Consider the following 14,684-nt stretch of genomic DNA (forward strand, 5'->3'; position numbering starts at 1 on the left):
GTTATAAATTCAACGATCATTTGTTTAAACACTTTACGAGTCGAATAAATGTTTTGACGGAATTATGCATGAAATTCACGTTGTCCACGAGGAACACGGCCGGTTGCCATCATCAGTCTTTTAACTATCGATAATCGGACGAAACATTTACAAGTGTGCGTAATTAATTCAACGAAAATTTGTAAAAGCGCATTACGTGTCGAATAAATGTCAGAAAAACGAGGTTAATCAGTTCTTTAAATGGACATGTTGAAATATACATGTATTGGAATTAAATAAATTGTTATCACATAATTGTAACCGGGAGTCATTTGCACAACTTACTCGCTATAATAATTAATTGTTTACCACTTGCAAATAATTTCTCGTATTAATTATGAGTCATAGGTAACACTTGTTTACAGTAAAAAGGTGTGATGATGATTTTAATGTTCTGTACTGTACTAATTACCGGTTTATATTACTCAAATGGTACAACTCCTTACTAATCAAGCTGCGATAAACTCTTACTTCATGCCCGACGTCAATCAAAAATAATGGTCGATAGTTAACCCCGCCCTCATAAGCATTCGCGTAACCGATTGGACGATGAACTTCACAGTTTGACGACTGGAAAGTTACCAGATACATCCTTGTCAGCATTTATATGACCGTGTAATGTGGCTAGAATAATCGATACGCGCGTCATGCTATTCTCTTATCAGTGGATTATCCATTACCCCATGTGGTGTTTATGGCGATTACTTGTGAAAGTAGGTACAAAGTGCTCTTTTAAAACAGTGACTATTGATACACTGATAGGGAAACCTTGATTTTTTTGGACAATCTCCACTTTCTTTTACTGAAGAATACACTGATCGGAAAATTTCAAGCGCCCCGGGGACTCTGATTTCGAAATTCAAGCGCCCCGGCAAGGGGCGCTTAAATGGCCTGGGGAAGACCCTGTACTTGGTAATCTCTTACACCTTCTTAATAGCTGAAAACACACAGAGCTAACCACTTACTATGCTGCTTCTTCAGCTATGTTATCAGGAAGCTTGACAGTCGACAAGAGCCTGTGCAACATGGGCATATGGTCATGCAAGCCTCCTGTGGACTCTGATTGGCTGCTCTCGCCACTGGTTGCTATGCCGACCGCGTGTTTGAAGGCGGCAGGAATGAGACGGTCCAGCAGACGGGAGAGGAAGTCGTTTGCGTCGATCTGGGCATACAGCTGGCTGATTGCATCGATCACTCCAAAGTGCTTGCACAGGCACTTGAAAGACCTGTGAACAAGATAGCACCAAACACAGATTTTAAGAGAGCATGCATTTTTTATACATTTGTTTGCTCAATGTGTCAAACAAACACTGAAAATTAAAGCATGATATTATTCTGCATCAAATAAAAAGTGTCTATTTACATAGTGCTTTCACAAGTTAATGTCATTTACTTGAAATTTAATACAGCTGAATCTAGAGCTTACTTTCCTAATAATGAATTAGACAAGAGATGTGTTTGTCTGAAACACAATGCCCCCTTCTTCGCGCTTTGAAGCCATATATTTGACCTTGAAGGATGACCTTGACCTTTCACCACCCAAAATGTGCAGCTCTATGAGATACACATGCATACCAAATATCAAGTTGCTGTCTTCAATATTGCAAAAGTTATGACCAATGTTAATGTTTTCGGATGGAGGACGGACGGACAGTTCAAAAACTTTATGCCACCCTTCAGGGGCATAAAAATGACCATAATTTTCAAGAAAGGAAATGATCTGTTCCAAGCTGCTTTTGGGATTCTTCTGACAACATTTTTTAACTCGGTCAAAACAACACAAGAACAAATAATCTGAGCATACTTCACGATTATTGTGCAAAAAATTGACTTTTAGATTATTCACCAAACATTTATTTCATTGCATCTAGTGACCAAATATTTGACCACACAGACAATTTCAAAATCAACTGATATATTATTAAGACAAATGTTCCTTACCAAGTTCAATATGCAAAAAATATGTGGCCCTTAAGAGTGTTCAAACGGTAATTGCTGATAACAAAAAAAAGGTGATCCCATAAAACATGACAGCCAGAGTCCAAGAATCATTATTTAAGAGCACTGAAACTTCTCCTACTTTTTGGTGATGTTCACAGAGGACATGTCCTGGGTCTGGAACATCAACATCAGACAGGCAACAGCTTCTGTGAGCAGGTCAGGCACAATATTCTGTAAACAGAAGAAGTACAAACAATAATAGCAAACGGTCATGCTAAAAAATTTAAATAAAAAATGAAGTTTTAATTGATTCCCGTAAATATCCTCATTATTTTTGGTCTGTTATTAAAAGAAATAGGTTTACAGCAACAACAAATGCATATATCAATCCCAATGAGTGGATTAGACACTTTCAGTCCTTGCTATTTAAGGAATCAGAATTTTGATGTACATTCAAATGCAAATTTTATCCACCAATGACGACCATGACCATTATATATTAAATTTGCACATAACTGACAATCAAATAATAAAAAGTATCACCCCGCTAAAGCGCAGACAATCTCAAGGTAAAGACGGGATTCAGCGGAATTCTACATAGATACTAAACACGTTATTACCCCTATTACAAATGTACTTTATTTCAAGAACATATGGCTCATCAATGTTTAGTTGTTGTGAGCTAACGCTTCAAATGTAACTTAAATTTGTCATAAGATCTTTGATAAAGCTTGGCCCCTCACGGAAATCTCAACACTTCTACTAACCTTAGCAATAACCTGCTGCAGAGTTTTCAGCAGGGATGACTTCAATTTGGCCTTGAACAGTAGCTGAGCCAGAATCATGTACGACGCGGCCTTGAACTCTTGTATACGAGACTGCATGCCCCGACTCAGGTGTGGTACCAGCATGGCCAGTAGCACCTCAGTGACAGCCCCTGATTCCAGGACCCCTATCACGGTGGTGGTGTAGAACGAGAACAGAACTCGGCACTTGGGGACCTGGTCCAACTCTGATAATACCTGGGAATGAACGGTAGGGTTTCAGAAATTACATTTGGTGTACTATGAATAAGTTAGGAGAAAGTAAAAAGATTAAAATATAGTTTTCATTTTGACATTTATATTGTCGATCGCTTAAGGTGAATGTTTGCAATCATTAAGTTTTGCTTCATAATATTAAAGTTTTTACACAAACAAAATAATTTATGCTTTTTGAAAAATACTCACATATCATTTAACAAGACAATTGCCAAGCAATATATGCCCCCTACCTGCTCCACCATTTTCAGAAATTCCAACATTGTCAGAATATTTTTTATTCTTTATTTGTTGCCGTAGCAACCAGAATTTTTAACATAGGAACAAAATGAAATGACGTGCATAATGTCCATATTGCCATCTATCCATATTTCAAGTTTCATGAAAAAATATAAAGAAATTTTAAAGTTATCGCAGGATCCAGAAAAGATACGGAAGTCATTACATACCAAATTTGGTAGCCCTATGCCATATGGTTATGAACAAGTTTGCACAAAATAGGCCTTATATAAGCAAATTTTCGATTTTTTGATCCCCAAGGGCAGGGTCAAATTTGACCCCAGGGGCATAATTTGAACAAACTTGGTAGAGGACTTTAAGATGTCACTACATAGCAAATTTGGTAGCCCTAAGCCCAATGGTTATGGACAAGAAGATTTTTAAAGTTTGTGCAAAATAGGCCTTATATAAGCAAATTCTCAATTTTTTACCCCCCCAGGGCAGGGTCAAATTTGACCCCATGGACATAATTTGAACAAACTTGGTAGAGGACTATAAGATGTCACTACATACTAAATTTGGTAGCCCTACGCCCAATGGTTATGGACAAGAAGATTTTTTAAGTTTGCACAAAATAGGCCTTATAAAAGCAAATTTTCATTTTTTTGACCCCCGGGGCAGGGTCAAATTTAACCGCAGGGGCATAATTTGTACAAACTTGGTAGAGGACTATAAGATGTCACTACATAGCAAATTTGGTAGCCCTAGGCCCAATGGCTACGGACAAGAAGATTTTTAAAGATTGCACAAATTAGGCCTTATCTAAGCCTATATTATATTTTTTTACCCCCGGGGCAGGGTCAAATTTGACCCCAGGGGAATAATTTGAACAAACTTGGTAGAGGACTATAAGATGTCACTACATACTAAATTTAGGCCCAATGGTTATGGACAAGAAGATTTATAAAGTTTGCACAAAGTAGGCCTTATATAAGCAAATTTTAAATTTTTTGATCCCCCGGGGCAGGGTCAAATTTGACCCCAGGGGCATAATTTGAACAAATTTGAAAGAGGTTCATCACATTAACATTCCTCAGAAATTTCTTCAGAATTGGACTAGTAGTTTAGGAGAAGAAGATATTTAAAGAAAAAGTTAACGCACGGACACACTGACGCAAACACGACGGATACAGAACCATGACATAAGCACCACTGGCCTTTGGCCAGTGGAGCTAAAACTACCATTTTCAGCAGTATTTCTAGTCTATTTGTTGGCATAGCAAACCAGAATTCTTGACGTAGGAACAAAATGAAATGACGTGCATAATGTCCATATTGCCATCTGTCCATGTTTCAAGTTGCATGAAAAAATATGAAAAACTTTTAAAGTTATCGCAGGATCCAGAAAAAAACACCATTTGCAGCAGTATTTCTAGTCTATTTGTTGGCATAGTAACCAGAATTTTTGACGCAGGAACAAAATGAAACGACATGCATAATGTCCATATTGCCATCTGTCCATGTTTCAAGTTGCATGAAAAAAAATGAAGAACTTTGTAAGTTATCACAGGATCCAGAAAACGCCATTTTCAGCAGTATTTCTAGTCTATTTGTTGCCAAAGCAACCATAATTCTTGACGTAGGAACAAAATAAAATGACGTGCATAATGTCCATATTGCCATCTATCCATATTTAAATTTTCATTAAAAAATATTAAGAACTTTTAAAGTTATCACAGGATCCAGAAAAAAACACCATTTTCAGCAGTATTTCTAGTCTATTTGTTGGCATAGCAACCAGAATTTTTGACGTATGAACAAAATGAAATGACGTCATAATGTCCATATTGCCATCTATCCATGTTTCAAGTTTATGCAAAATATTAAGAACTTTTAAAGTTATCACAGGATCCAGAAAAAAACACCATTTTCAGCAGTATTTCTAGTCTATTTGTTGGCATAGCAACCAGAATTTTTGACGTATGAACAAAATGAAATGACGTCATAATGTCCATATTGCCATCTATCCATGTTTCAAGTTTCATGAAAAAATACTAAGAACTTTTAAAGTTATCACAGGATCCAAAAAAAACACACCATTTTCAGCAGTATTTCTAGTGTATTTGTTACCATAGCTACCAGAATTTTTGACGTAGGAACAAAATGAAATGACGTGCATAATGTCCATATTGCCATCTATCCATATTTCAAGTTTCATGAAAAAATGTTGAGAACTTTTAAAGTAATCGCAGGATCCAGAAAAGTGTGACGGACGGAGACAAAACCATAAGTCCTCTCCGGTGAAACCGGTAGGGGACTAATTATATATATTTTGACAAAGCCCAGCTACAAATATTGACACAAACACAAATATGACATCACTATGAATGATACCTTGACATATCTCGGCACAGCATCACAGACAAAGGACAGGAAGGCAGAGTCAGTGCGGCAATGGTTCACGAGGGTCTTCCGTGTTAAGTGCACGCCAGATTTCTGCAGTGGCTCAAGCCAGTCCCATTTTGATGCAATTTTCGAATCAAACTTGATAAGTTGCAGCACTCGAACAAATATCTTACTCTCGTGGTAGGGTAAAAAGCAAATGAGAAGATCATCTGTGTTGTAAAAATGGATGTGGAACCTGGGATAATAAGACAAGCGATGTATGAAGCATGTATGAAGCAGTGACATAGTTACATCTGATAAATCTCAGATTAATTTGGAATATTTTTATAATGACTACCCAAAAACAGAATCCTTCAATTTTTATCTTTCATAAATATGTTCAATACTGCCTATCAAATGCGGCAATAGTAAAGTTGGTACAGTGGAAATTAAACATATAATAAACAGTTGCAAACAAAATCATAGATTTACTAAAGCAGATGCCCACTAGCTTGTGACAAGTTAAAATCAAGAAGGCAGTTGACTTATGTAAAGTAGGTTGCCAGTCAGGTAAGTCAATTGTGGCATAAGTTTAACCATTATATCCAGGGTTCCCGCTGTCGATCGCCATTGGCGCCAAAGGTGACAAAATAAATATTCTGGCGACTAATTTTTGCAAATGGTGATTTTTAAAAATGCGTATTTTATCTGCTTAATATTTCCTTCAAATAACATAAGACGCTCTGTTTACCAGCCGCTTTACGGCAGTCGTTATGCAATCGATTTCCGTGATGTAAGCGACACTGCTGAAATCAATGGAGCATGCAACTGTCGCAAAGTGGCATGCAATGGTGATATTTGCGATTATCTGGGGTGTTGTCACAAGTTATCTTAATTGGTTGGCAGTTTTATTGCTTCATAGATAAGGCAACATTGAAATATACCAACTTTGCGCTTCAATGTGAAGTGTTTGGCAGAGTGTTCGCAGCCGATTCAAGACCGTTACGTTGACAACCATGACACTCAAAAAGGTAAGTATGGATTGTTTTTGGAAAAATCGGTGTTATTATAGAAAATAATTAAACATTTTACATGTTTTGGTTCTATTTAAAAGTGACATGATATTTCTCTTGTCAAAATGGCAAGTTCAGAGAGTATAACGACTTTTAAAAAGTGAACATAAGATTCTAATAATGTTGAGACTCATTCAACAATGAAAACGGTCCCCCGCTTACATTCACCAGCTAACAAACAAAAACCAAACAAAGACAGTTGTTAATAAGAATTTCCTTTCCTTCAATATGATTTCCAAAACACAATCTATGCTGTGTGAACTCTTTATATCAATGCATTCACTTCCAGATGTACTGTTAAAAAAGATGAACATAGTAAAGCACATGAAAATCAATTTGACATTTGATATACACAAATGCATATTTTATTAGACTGTTGTGCTATGGGCTCTATGTAGTAGGTCATATGCTAGCATACATTAATATTATTTATATACTGCACATTAATTGATTATTATTAGTATTATATTAATATTATTTCCCTTTTTGTATTTGCAGATTACCAGAAAGCTGCTGAAGCACCCAAACTGTGGCAACATATTCAGGCTGCTAAGAAGGTGTCAATCAACAAGACTTACAACTGATTGAATGTGCCTTTATTTAATGAACACTGTTAAATGTGATGTTATTATTAATCATACTGTTATTAAACCAATTCATTTAACATACTGTAAAATGCTCAGTTTTTGTTTGTATTATAATAATATGATCTTCATTGCCCAAATGTACGTAGCCCCAGTGTGGCGACAACTTTTTTAATTTGGCGAAAGTCAGTGGCAACCACTTTTTAAAGCCCAGAGGGAACCCTGATATCTTTCTTTGCAGTTTTGAGTTATAATCTCCTTTGGGTAAATAGCAAAAGAGAAAATTAAAATCATCAACATTTCAGTGATGTCATTTATCTAAATAAACCAACCAGCAAAAGTTACCTGTGAATAAGCCATTCAAGTGCTTTATGTGCCGGCTTCAGCAAACAGAATGGAGACACTTTGATCAGAAAACGCTGAATTGCCAGGTCCAATTTCTCATTCACCTCTTTTGTCTTTACAGAACGTTCAAACGTGATGGACGAATCTCCATATAAACTTGTCTCAAACTCAGCAAAAGATGCATCTATTGTTTCTAATTCTTCTAAACCATTTAAACCTGGAAAGATGGTGAATACAAATTGTAGCAATTGTATATTATTTTTGATTTGGAAAGAATATCATAAGAAATCTTAATGTGTTCTTGTTCCATTTTAAGTTTAGACAGTGTATACAAACTTTGGGGATTATTGTAGATTAATTGGGTAAAAAACATTGTTTTTAGACTTGGGCATGTGTCAGATACTGTGACCCATATGTATTTATTTCATAAAGGGACATTTTTACTGTGCATGTGTTTTATGTAACACTTTTTTTTTCAAAATGTTGGCTCATATACTCAACTGTGTACCAGGTGTAAAATGAAAATTAAACTGCATACCACCAATGATTCATTAGATGCAAATGCAATTTGTCTAACTTTTATAACAAATATACCCTTGTCTATCATAACATGTATTTTAAAATAACTGTCAAAACAAATATCACACACAATGTTACTGAATTCTGTGTCCCCAATAATGACAATGTCCATTAAATTTTGTTCAGGCACATGGCACAGACCAAAATTTTGAAAATGGGTTCTATTTTTTTTTTTAATTAAAGGTGACCTACATCAATTTCTACATTTCTCCAAAGCTAAAACAAGCACACAAAGAAAGTTGTTACAAATGTAGGTATCGTAATGAATTGAAAAAACAGGGCATCCTTTTTTGAATTCAGACACATGGGTACCCTTGATTTAGAAATTTAGATGCAGGGTTGAACAGTTTTAATGTGTGCAGTTTCTCCTGTTACCTAGTGCATGGAAGGTCTCTCTGTCAATAGAAGCTGCTTCCTTAGGGTCAAATAACAGCGAGGCTTTCTTCTTATCTTCCCCAAGGATTGTCTGGGTATGAGGAACTGCAAGCCTTTGCAGCTGTTTAGCTAGCGAGGTCATTTTGAGTGATCTGAAAATATGCAATGACAGTTAGATGTGCATGCATAATTTACCTATTGAAATAAAAATTAAGAAATATTTTAAATTGAGGTAAATACCATATAAGTAACTTCAAATGCCCAGAAAACAAAGATCATCCGAAATAAATATCCGGGTCAGAGCACAGTTTTGGTATAAGATATTTTTATAATTAAACGAATGACTTTCAGAAATGACACAAAATCTTAGACAATACTGGGTTTGGTATCTTTATTTTAAGGATCTTTTTGATACCTGATATTAGTTATTTGCGCAAAATGACAGTTGAAATGAAATATAGCAAATTCATTGACATGAGCACATGTGTTTTGTAAACAAAGTATCAAACAGCGCGCATTTACGGAATTTAATTTACGCGTATTTCATGTGTAATTCAACAATACATGAATAGAAATATTTTAAGGTAAAATAATAAATACATGTTTGTAATTATAAATTGTACGGATTAATTATTTTGAGATTAAAATATTATTCGAAACGTACGCGCACATCTGCGATACCAAGATGGCTGACGAAGGAGAAGTTGATGTTCTTGGAGATTTTGACATGAAAATAGAGTATATTTAACATTTTTTAAGACTTAAATGAAACTTTTTTTCACATTTGTTGTTGGAAATGCACCTGTGTCGTGCATTGGCATTGCAAGATTCCGCAACCTTTAAAGGGGCCTTTTCACAGATTTTGGCATTTTTTAAACTTATTCATTAAATGCTTTATATTGATAAATGTAAACATTGGATCATAAAAGCTCCAGTAAAAAATCAAGAAAAAAATTGAAAAAAGGAAAAGAACAATGCCTGGAGCAGGTTTCGAACCAGTGACCCCTGGAGTCCTGCCAGAGTCCTGAAGTAAAAACGCTTTAGCCTACTGAGGGTGTCCAGTCATTACACCCCCTGGACGTTACACCCCTGGTCATTACACCCTCTAAGCCTGGACATTACACCCACCAAGATATTGATTAGATTAGAAATATGTAATCAACTTATGAACCACTAATTGGATTTGTCATGTAAGATGACACTGATGAGATTAATGGTTGCTCAAATTATTTAATTGAGCAGCCATCATTTAAAACATTAATTTTTATTTCACCAGAATGACTGTAACAATATGCATCTAAATAATAAATACTTTTTTTCAAGAATATACAGACAGAAAAAACTTGAAGAAATAAAAATAAAGATAAATAAAATAAATATTTAGAATAAACAAAACACAATCTTAATTCATATACATTTATTTTTATTTCACCATAATGTAATAATATGCATCTAAATCATAAATAATACAGACAGAAAAAACTTTGAAAACAAAATAAAATAATGATAAATACAATAATTATTTAGAATAAACAAAACACAATCTTAAATTTATACATTTCTTTTTATTTCACCAAAATGTAATAATATGCATCAAAATCATTAATACTTTTTTTCAGGAATATACAGACAGAAATAACTTTGAAAATAAAATACAAATTATGATTGATTAAAAAAAAGTAAACTAATATTGCCAAGAAATCCCATCTCACTTTGAACAGTATATACACGTCCTGCTAGTGAGTTTTCACAATTCTAGACAATTTCTATACTTTATATTCAGCCGCACGTACAACCTACTCACTAATCTCAAGAGTCCCGATGTACTGAGCTCTTTGGCCTCATACTTACTCCAGGCATCAAAAATCTTCCGGTCACATTCCTTATACTGGTTTCTTTGCCGTCTGACAACACCATTATCAACCAGCTGGTCAATGTCCAACTCAGCCTCCAGTGCTTGTTTTCTGAGTGCAGGTACAAGTTTGTAGAATGTCAGTAATCTACCACCAGAAACGCCATTCAAACATGTGTGAAATCCTTCCACATCGTTGTTGGTTCTGACGTGTAACCCGTATATACACCAACTCTGTATTAGGAAGGTCAAAGACTGAATCCAGGTTGAGTCAATGTAATTGACAAGTTTCCTCAGAGGTTCTGTGTTGGCACGCTGCGCGAGGTTCCTGAACAGAGGTTCGATCTGACTAGACGGCACAAATGGAAGCACAAGTAACTTGCGGACATAATCCCGCAGGTCCTTGCGCTCCATATATTGGATACTGCATACTGTTATATCAGGGTTGGCATATTGACCGGTTAAATACAAAGTAATTAAGTACTGGTCATTACTGAGTATTACTCATCAATACTGGTCGTTTGAAAATTATAGCATTTTAACATCACAAAAGAAGATTTTAATTAAATACGATATTAAATCAATCATTATTCTGTAATTGATACGTTTTTTTTAAAGTAATTTATTGTAAAAAAAATCTATAAAAGCTATAAGAAATAATTCTTTATTATTTATGGAAACGGCCTCAAATACATAAGGACTAAGGCAATATCCTTATCTCAATGTATCACATCTGTTACTTAAGTTTTATGACTATTGTAGTAACAATAGTATTTCACTTATCTATTGATATATCTATTTGATTAGCAGTGCATAAAATGCATGCAGTGTTATGTCTCTGATATTGACAATGAAGCAAATCTGCCCTTAGGCTATTTCATATCACTCAAACAAAAGGAGGTAACTTGCTATTAATTTAAAGCAAGTATTAATAAAGTAAAAATATCCTATATCTGTTGGTTTCAGTGAGTTTGTTAGATATTGAAATAGAAGTAACATATAGGAGGTTTTGGGGATTCCGATAATGACGTCACGTTTGCGCATGCTCAAATTTTGGCCGTCAAAACTGCGGCCTTTCTGCTATTGTTTGCATTGATGAAGCGCATCGTGATAAGGTTACAAACATATTCGCGACCCTTTTGATGAACAAAAAATACTCAGAAATTGAAATTCTTTCAGATTAAATTGAATCCAATGAACGAACACAAATAAGGACGAAACAAACAACAAATTGATTGAATTTATGTAATCAACATATAGAAACTGATTTGAACCTATTTGTCTGTAAAAACTTACCTTGTTACAGATTAACTAAATCCTCTTGATAAATGTTAATGTTTTTAATTTAATTGTTCACACCAATTTTGACACTCTTTGTTTCAGCATTTTAACCCAGTGTTTAATTGCACCTTTCTTTATCACAGACCAATTATCTCGATATGATCGGATACTGTCCAGACTATTACTAAGAAAACAGTGTGTCATAAACCCAGGGACCTATACTTGTATGACTCTGTATCGGGTCTCTGCATAAACCACATGTGTCTGGTCATTAAACACAATTTATGATACCTCCATGTCATCTCTCGACATATTAAGTCAAAAAACAGTTGCTTTGCTATTTGAACATATTTAAAAATAGACATTTGTCCGAAATGGATTAACAGCTAGGAACTATTAAGTATATATATATAAGCCAGTTTAAACATAATAATAAAGTGTTTAATAACTATACATTTAAAATATTGTACACATTAACTGCTACACAATTAACGTATTTAACGGATACCTGCACATGTAAATTCTACTATAATGTGTTAAGATCGTGCGTTACTGCAGTGTTCGAAACATCATCATGAAAACAAGCAATCGCGTTTGGTCATTATAGGGATATAAAATACTTGCGTTAAATAAATTAAATGCGTAGATTAATGGTATCATAAAATGCTAGATTTGTATTGCTCATTATCACTACAGACGAGTTTTCAATATACGTGTACATGTAAAGACAGTTTAATTTGCAAAATATGCAGGTGTTTTTTCAATTTGAATGCTTAAATTTATTAATATTTTCATTCAATGTTCACGAAACGAAAATTCATTCAATGTAAAAGAAAATTAAAACTACATTTCAAGATTGAAATGTAGTGAGCTATTTTAGGGCTCTGTTTTATAACTGATTCAATGCACCCCTTACACTAATTTTCAATCCCGGATGAAAAATAACACTATCGCATCCACACCACTTATAATAATATTCAAATAATTATATGTTTTATTATTTTTGAAATATCATTAATTAAATTCTTATTTTAAAAAAGAATACGGGTATTTATAGTTTTGTTTTGTGAAATTGTAAGTATTAAGTCTTCCGACGACCTTTACTCTGATACAATGTAATTGGCCGCGATCAAGAAGTTGACGGCCAATCTATTTTTAGTAACGGAAAACCCCTCTTGTGACGTCACACAAAAACCTCCTATTGTCACTGTATGATATATGAAATTTTACTGCAGACTTCAAAGTTCATTAATAACAATATCATTAAACTTTAAAGTCAGAATTGATAATGAGGGATCATTGAAGAAATACTTTTTTATATTGAAACACAATTAACAGGAATCTGTCACTTACTGTAGCAATCAAAGCATGTTTTCACAGTTTATGGGAGGGCCCTAATAAGCTTAAACCAAGTTGGTGTTTCAATCACAAAGACACATGTCACACCTTTAACAAGCTGATAATCCTTTTGATTGATTAATTAAAAAACAATTCAAATTCTTTAAGATGTTTGTTTTACCTAAGATTAGGCAATTAAAGTGAGTTTCTGGACCTTCTTTATTTCGAATTATAATGATCCAAGTTTCTATGATTATATATTTATGAGATATGAAATAATACTGAATCCAAATACAGAGATATACTAGTCTAATGGAAACAACATATGATATTAGCACTAGGGGGCAAATGTGCACTTCTTAAATAAGAACTGGGGGGCAAATATCCAGATGCAAAATAAGCACTGGGGGGCTTATATCCTACCTGTCATTTCTACTGGGGGGCAATTGTCCAAATGTTCATTTTTTCATAGGGGGGGGGGGGGGGTTTGTCCTGGGGGGCTTATGTCCTACAATCGTTTTAAATTATCAGTTACAAGACCATTTGATAACAACGGAAAATGCCCTAAGGTCCAAAATCGCATGATGTCATGGAGCTCAAATTATATAGATCTACAATGTTTATAATAGGAAGAAGAAAATGACTTACCGGTATCACCACATCTAATATGCTGCCATAATCCACAATTATCACATGAAACAGCAAAATCAGAACTATTAACACGCTTTTTTTTACAATTTGAATCAATACACCAAAATATTTGTTTTGGGGGCATTTTGACAGAGTAACAATGTATACCTATAGTATGATATTCTCTAAAATTGTTCTGGTATATATGGGGACAGTGAGTAAAAACAATTTGCATTTGTCTTATTAACTTTGTTACCTTTGATGTTTTGATATTCTTTTGCCACGACATAAAGATGCAATATTCTTTAAAACTCATAAAATCAAACAACAACATCTTCAAATGAATTTTTATAATAATGGTGTGAACAAACTCCTTTAATTTTAGGTGTTATTATTACACTTTGATGATTAACAAATTATTTGAAAAGATCAAAGAACAATGTTTTTCACACCAAAAAATTGTTATTTCCTAATTAACACTGCACATCAATAAGACAGACAAACAAACAATAAAAAACACTTGGACAGACCCCCATTGGACACAAATTAAAGCAGAAACATTATTAATCAAGTGAAGTGTGCCCCATGGTAGGTGTGATCACACCTTAGTAACCTAATCAATTATGTTTACACCTTGGTGGGTGTAATGTCCAGGCTTAGAGGGTGTAATGACTAGGGGTGTAACGTCCAGGGGGTGTAACGACTGGAAATCCTACTGAGCTATTCCGCCAAGTACACATTCATGACGTATTTTATACCTTATATAAGCAATCTTCGTAGTTTCACAAAATTTAACGACAAAAACAGAACTCTCCAAATTATTCAATCGTTTCGCGTTGCACCGCTTTATAATTTTTAGGTTTTAAAATCGTCAAAAGATGCATATAATGGCTATATTAGAGCATGGATAATGTACAGTATTACTGTTTCCTCACAAATATCATAACTAAAATGAAAACTTACGAATCTGTTACAACTTTTTTCAATTTTGTCAATTTACCAA

The 14,684-nt window shown here is 34.4% G+C and overlaps 2 protein-coding genes across 4 annotated transcripts in view; one reads left to right on the top strand and one right to left on the bottom strand.

Moving 5' to 3' along the window:
• LOC127862220 (HEAT repeat-containing protein 1-like) overlaps positions 1 to 9,324 on the bottom strand; it is a 96,365-nt gene extending 87,041 nt beyond the window's left edge. The window contains exons 1-7 of one of the 2 annotated variants that reach the window (XM_052401244.1): positions 9,245 to 9,324; positions 8,581 to 8,732; positions 7,627 to 7,843; positions 5,634 to 5,880; positions 2,748 to 3,002; positions 2,120 to 2,211; positions 1,005 to 1,265 (exon numbers count right to left, since the gene is read on the bottom strand). In XM_052401244.1, coding sequence (XP_052257204.1) covers positions 1,005 to 1,265; positions 2,120 to 2,211; positions 2,748 to 3,002; positions 5,634 to 5,880; positions 7,627 to 7,843; positions 8,581 to 8,732; positions 9,245 to 9,309 — 1,289 coding nt within the window. In that variant the 5' untranslated portion in view covers positions 9,310 to 9,324. Of the gene's footprint in view, positions 1 to 1,004; positions 1,266 to 2,119; positions 2,212 to 2,747; positions 3,003 to 5,633; positions 5,881 to 7,626; positions 7,844 to 8,580; positions 8,733 to 8,995; positions 9,084 to 9,244 lie in introns of those variants that run through there. The other variant, XM_052401246.1, reaches the window with a different exon arrangement.
• LOC127862222 (histone H2A deubiquitinase MYSM1-like) overlaps positions 9,252 to 14,684 on the top strand; it is a 42,214-nt gene continuing 36,781 nt past the window's right edge. For both annotated transcript variants that reach the window (XR_008040503.1, XM_052401251.1), the window contains exon 1: positions 9,252 to 9,318. Coding sequence is in view for 1 of the 2 variants with exons in the window: in XM_052401251.1 (XP_052257211.1) it covers positions 9,266 to 9,318 (53 nt within the window). In the remaining variant the exon portion in view is untranslated. The remainder of the gene's footprint in view (positions 9,319 to 14,684) is intronic.

The sequence above is a fragment of the Dreissena polymorpha genome, chromosome 16 (genome assembly GCF_020536995.1).
Source record: "Dreissena polymorpha isolate Duluth1 chromosome 16, UMN_Dpol_1.0, whole genome shotgun sequence".
Classification (NCBI taxonomy): domain Eukaryota; kingdom Metazoa; phylum Mollusca; class Bivalvia; order Myida; family Dreissenidae; genus Dreissena; species Dreissena polymorpha.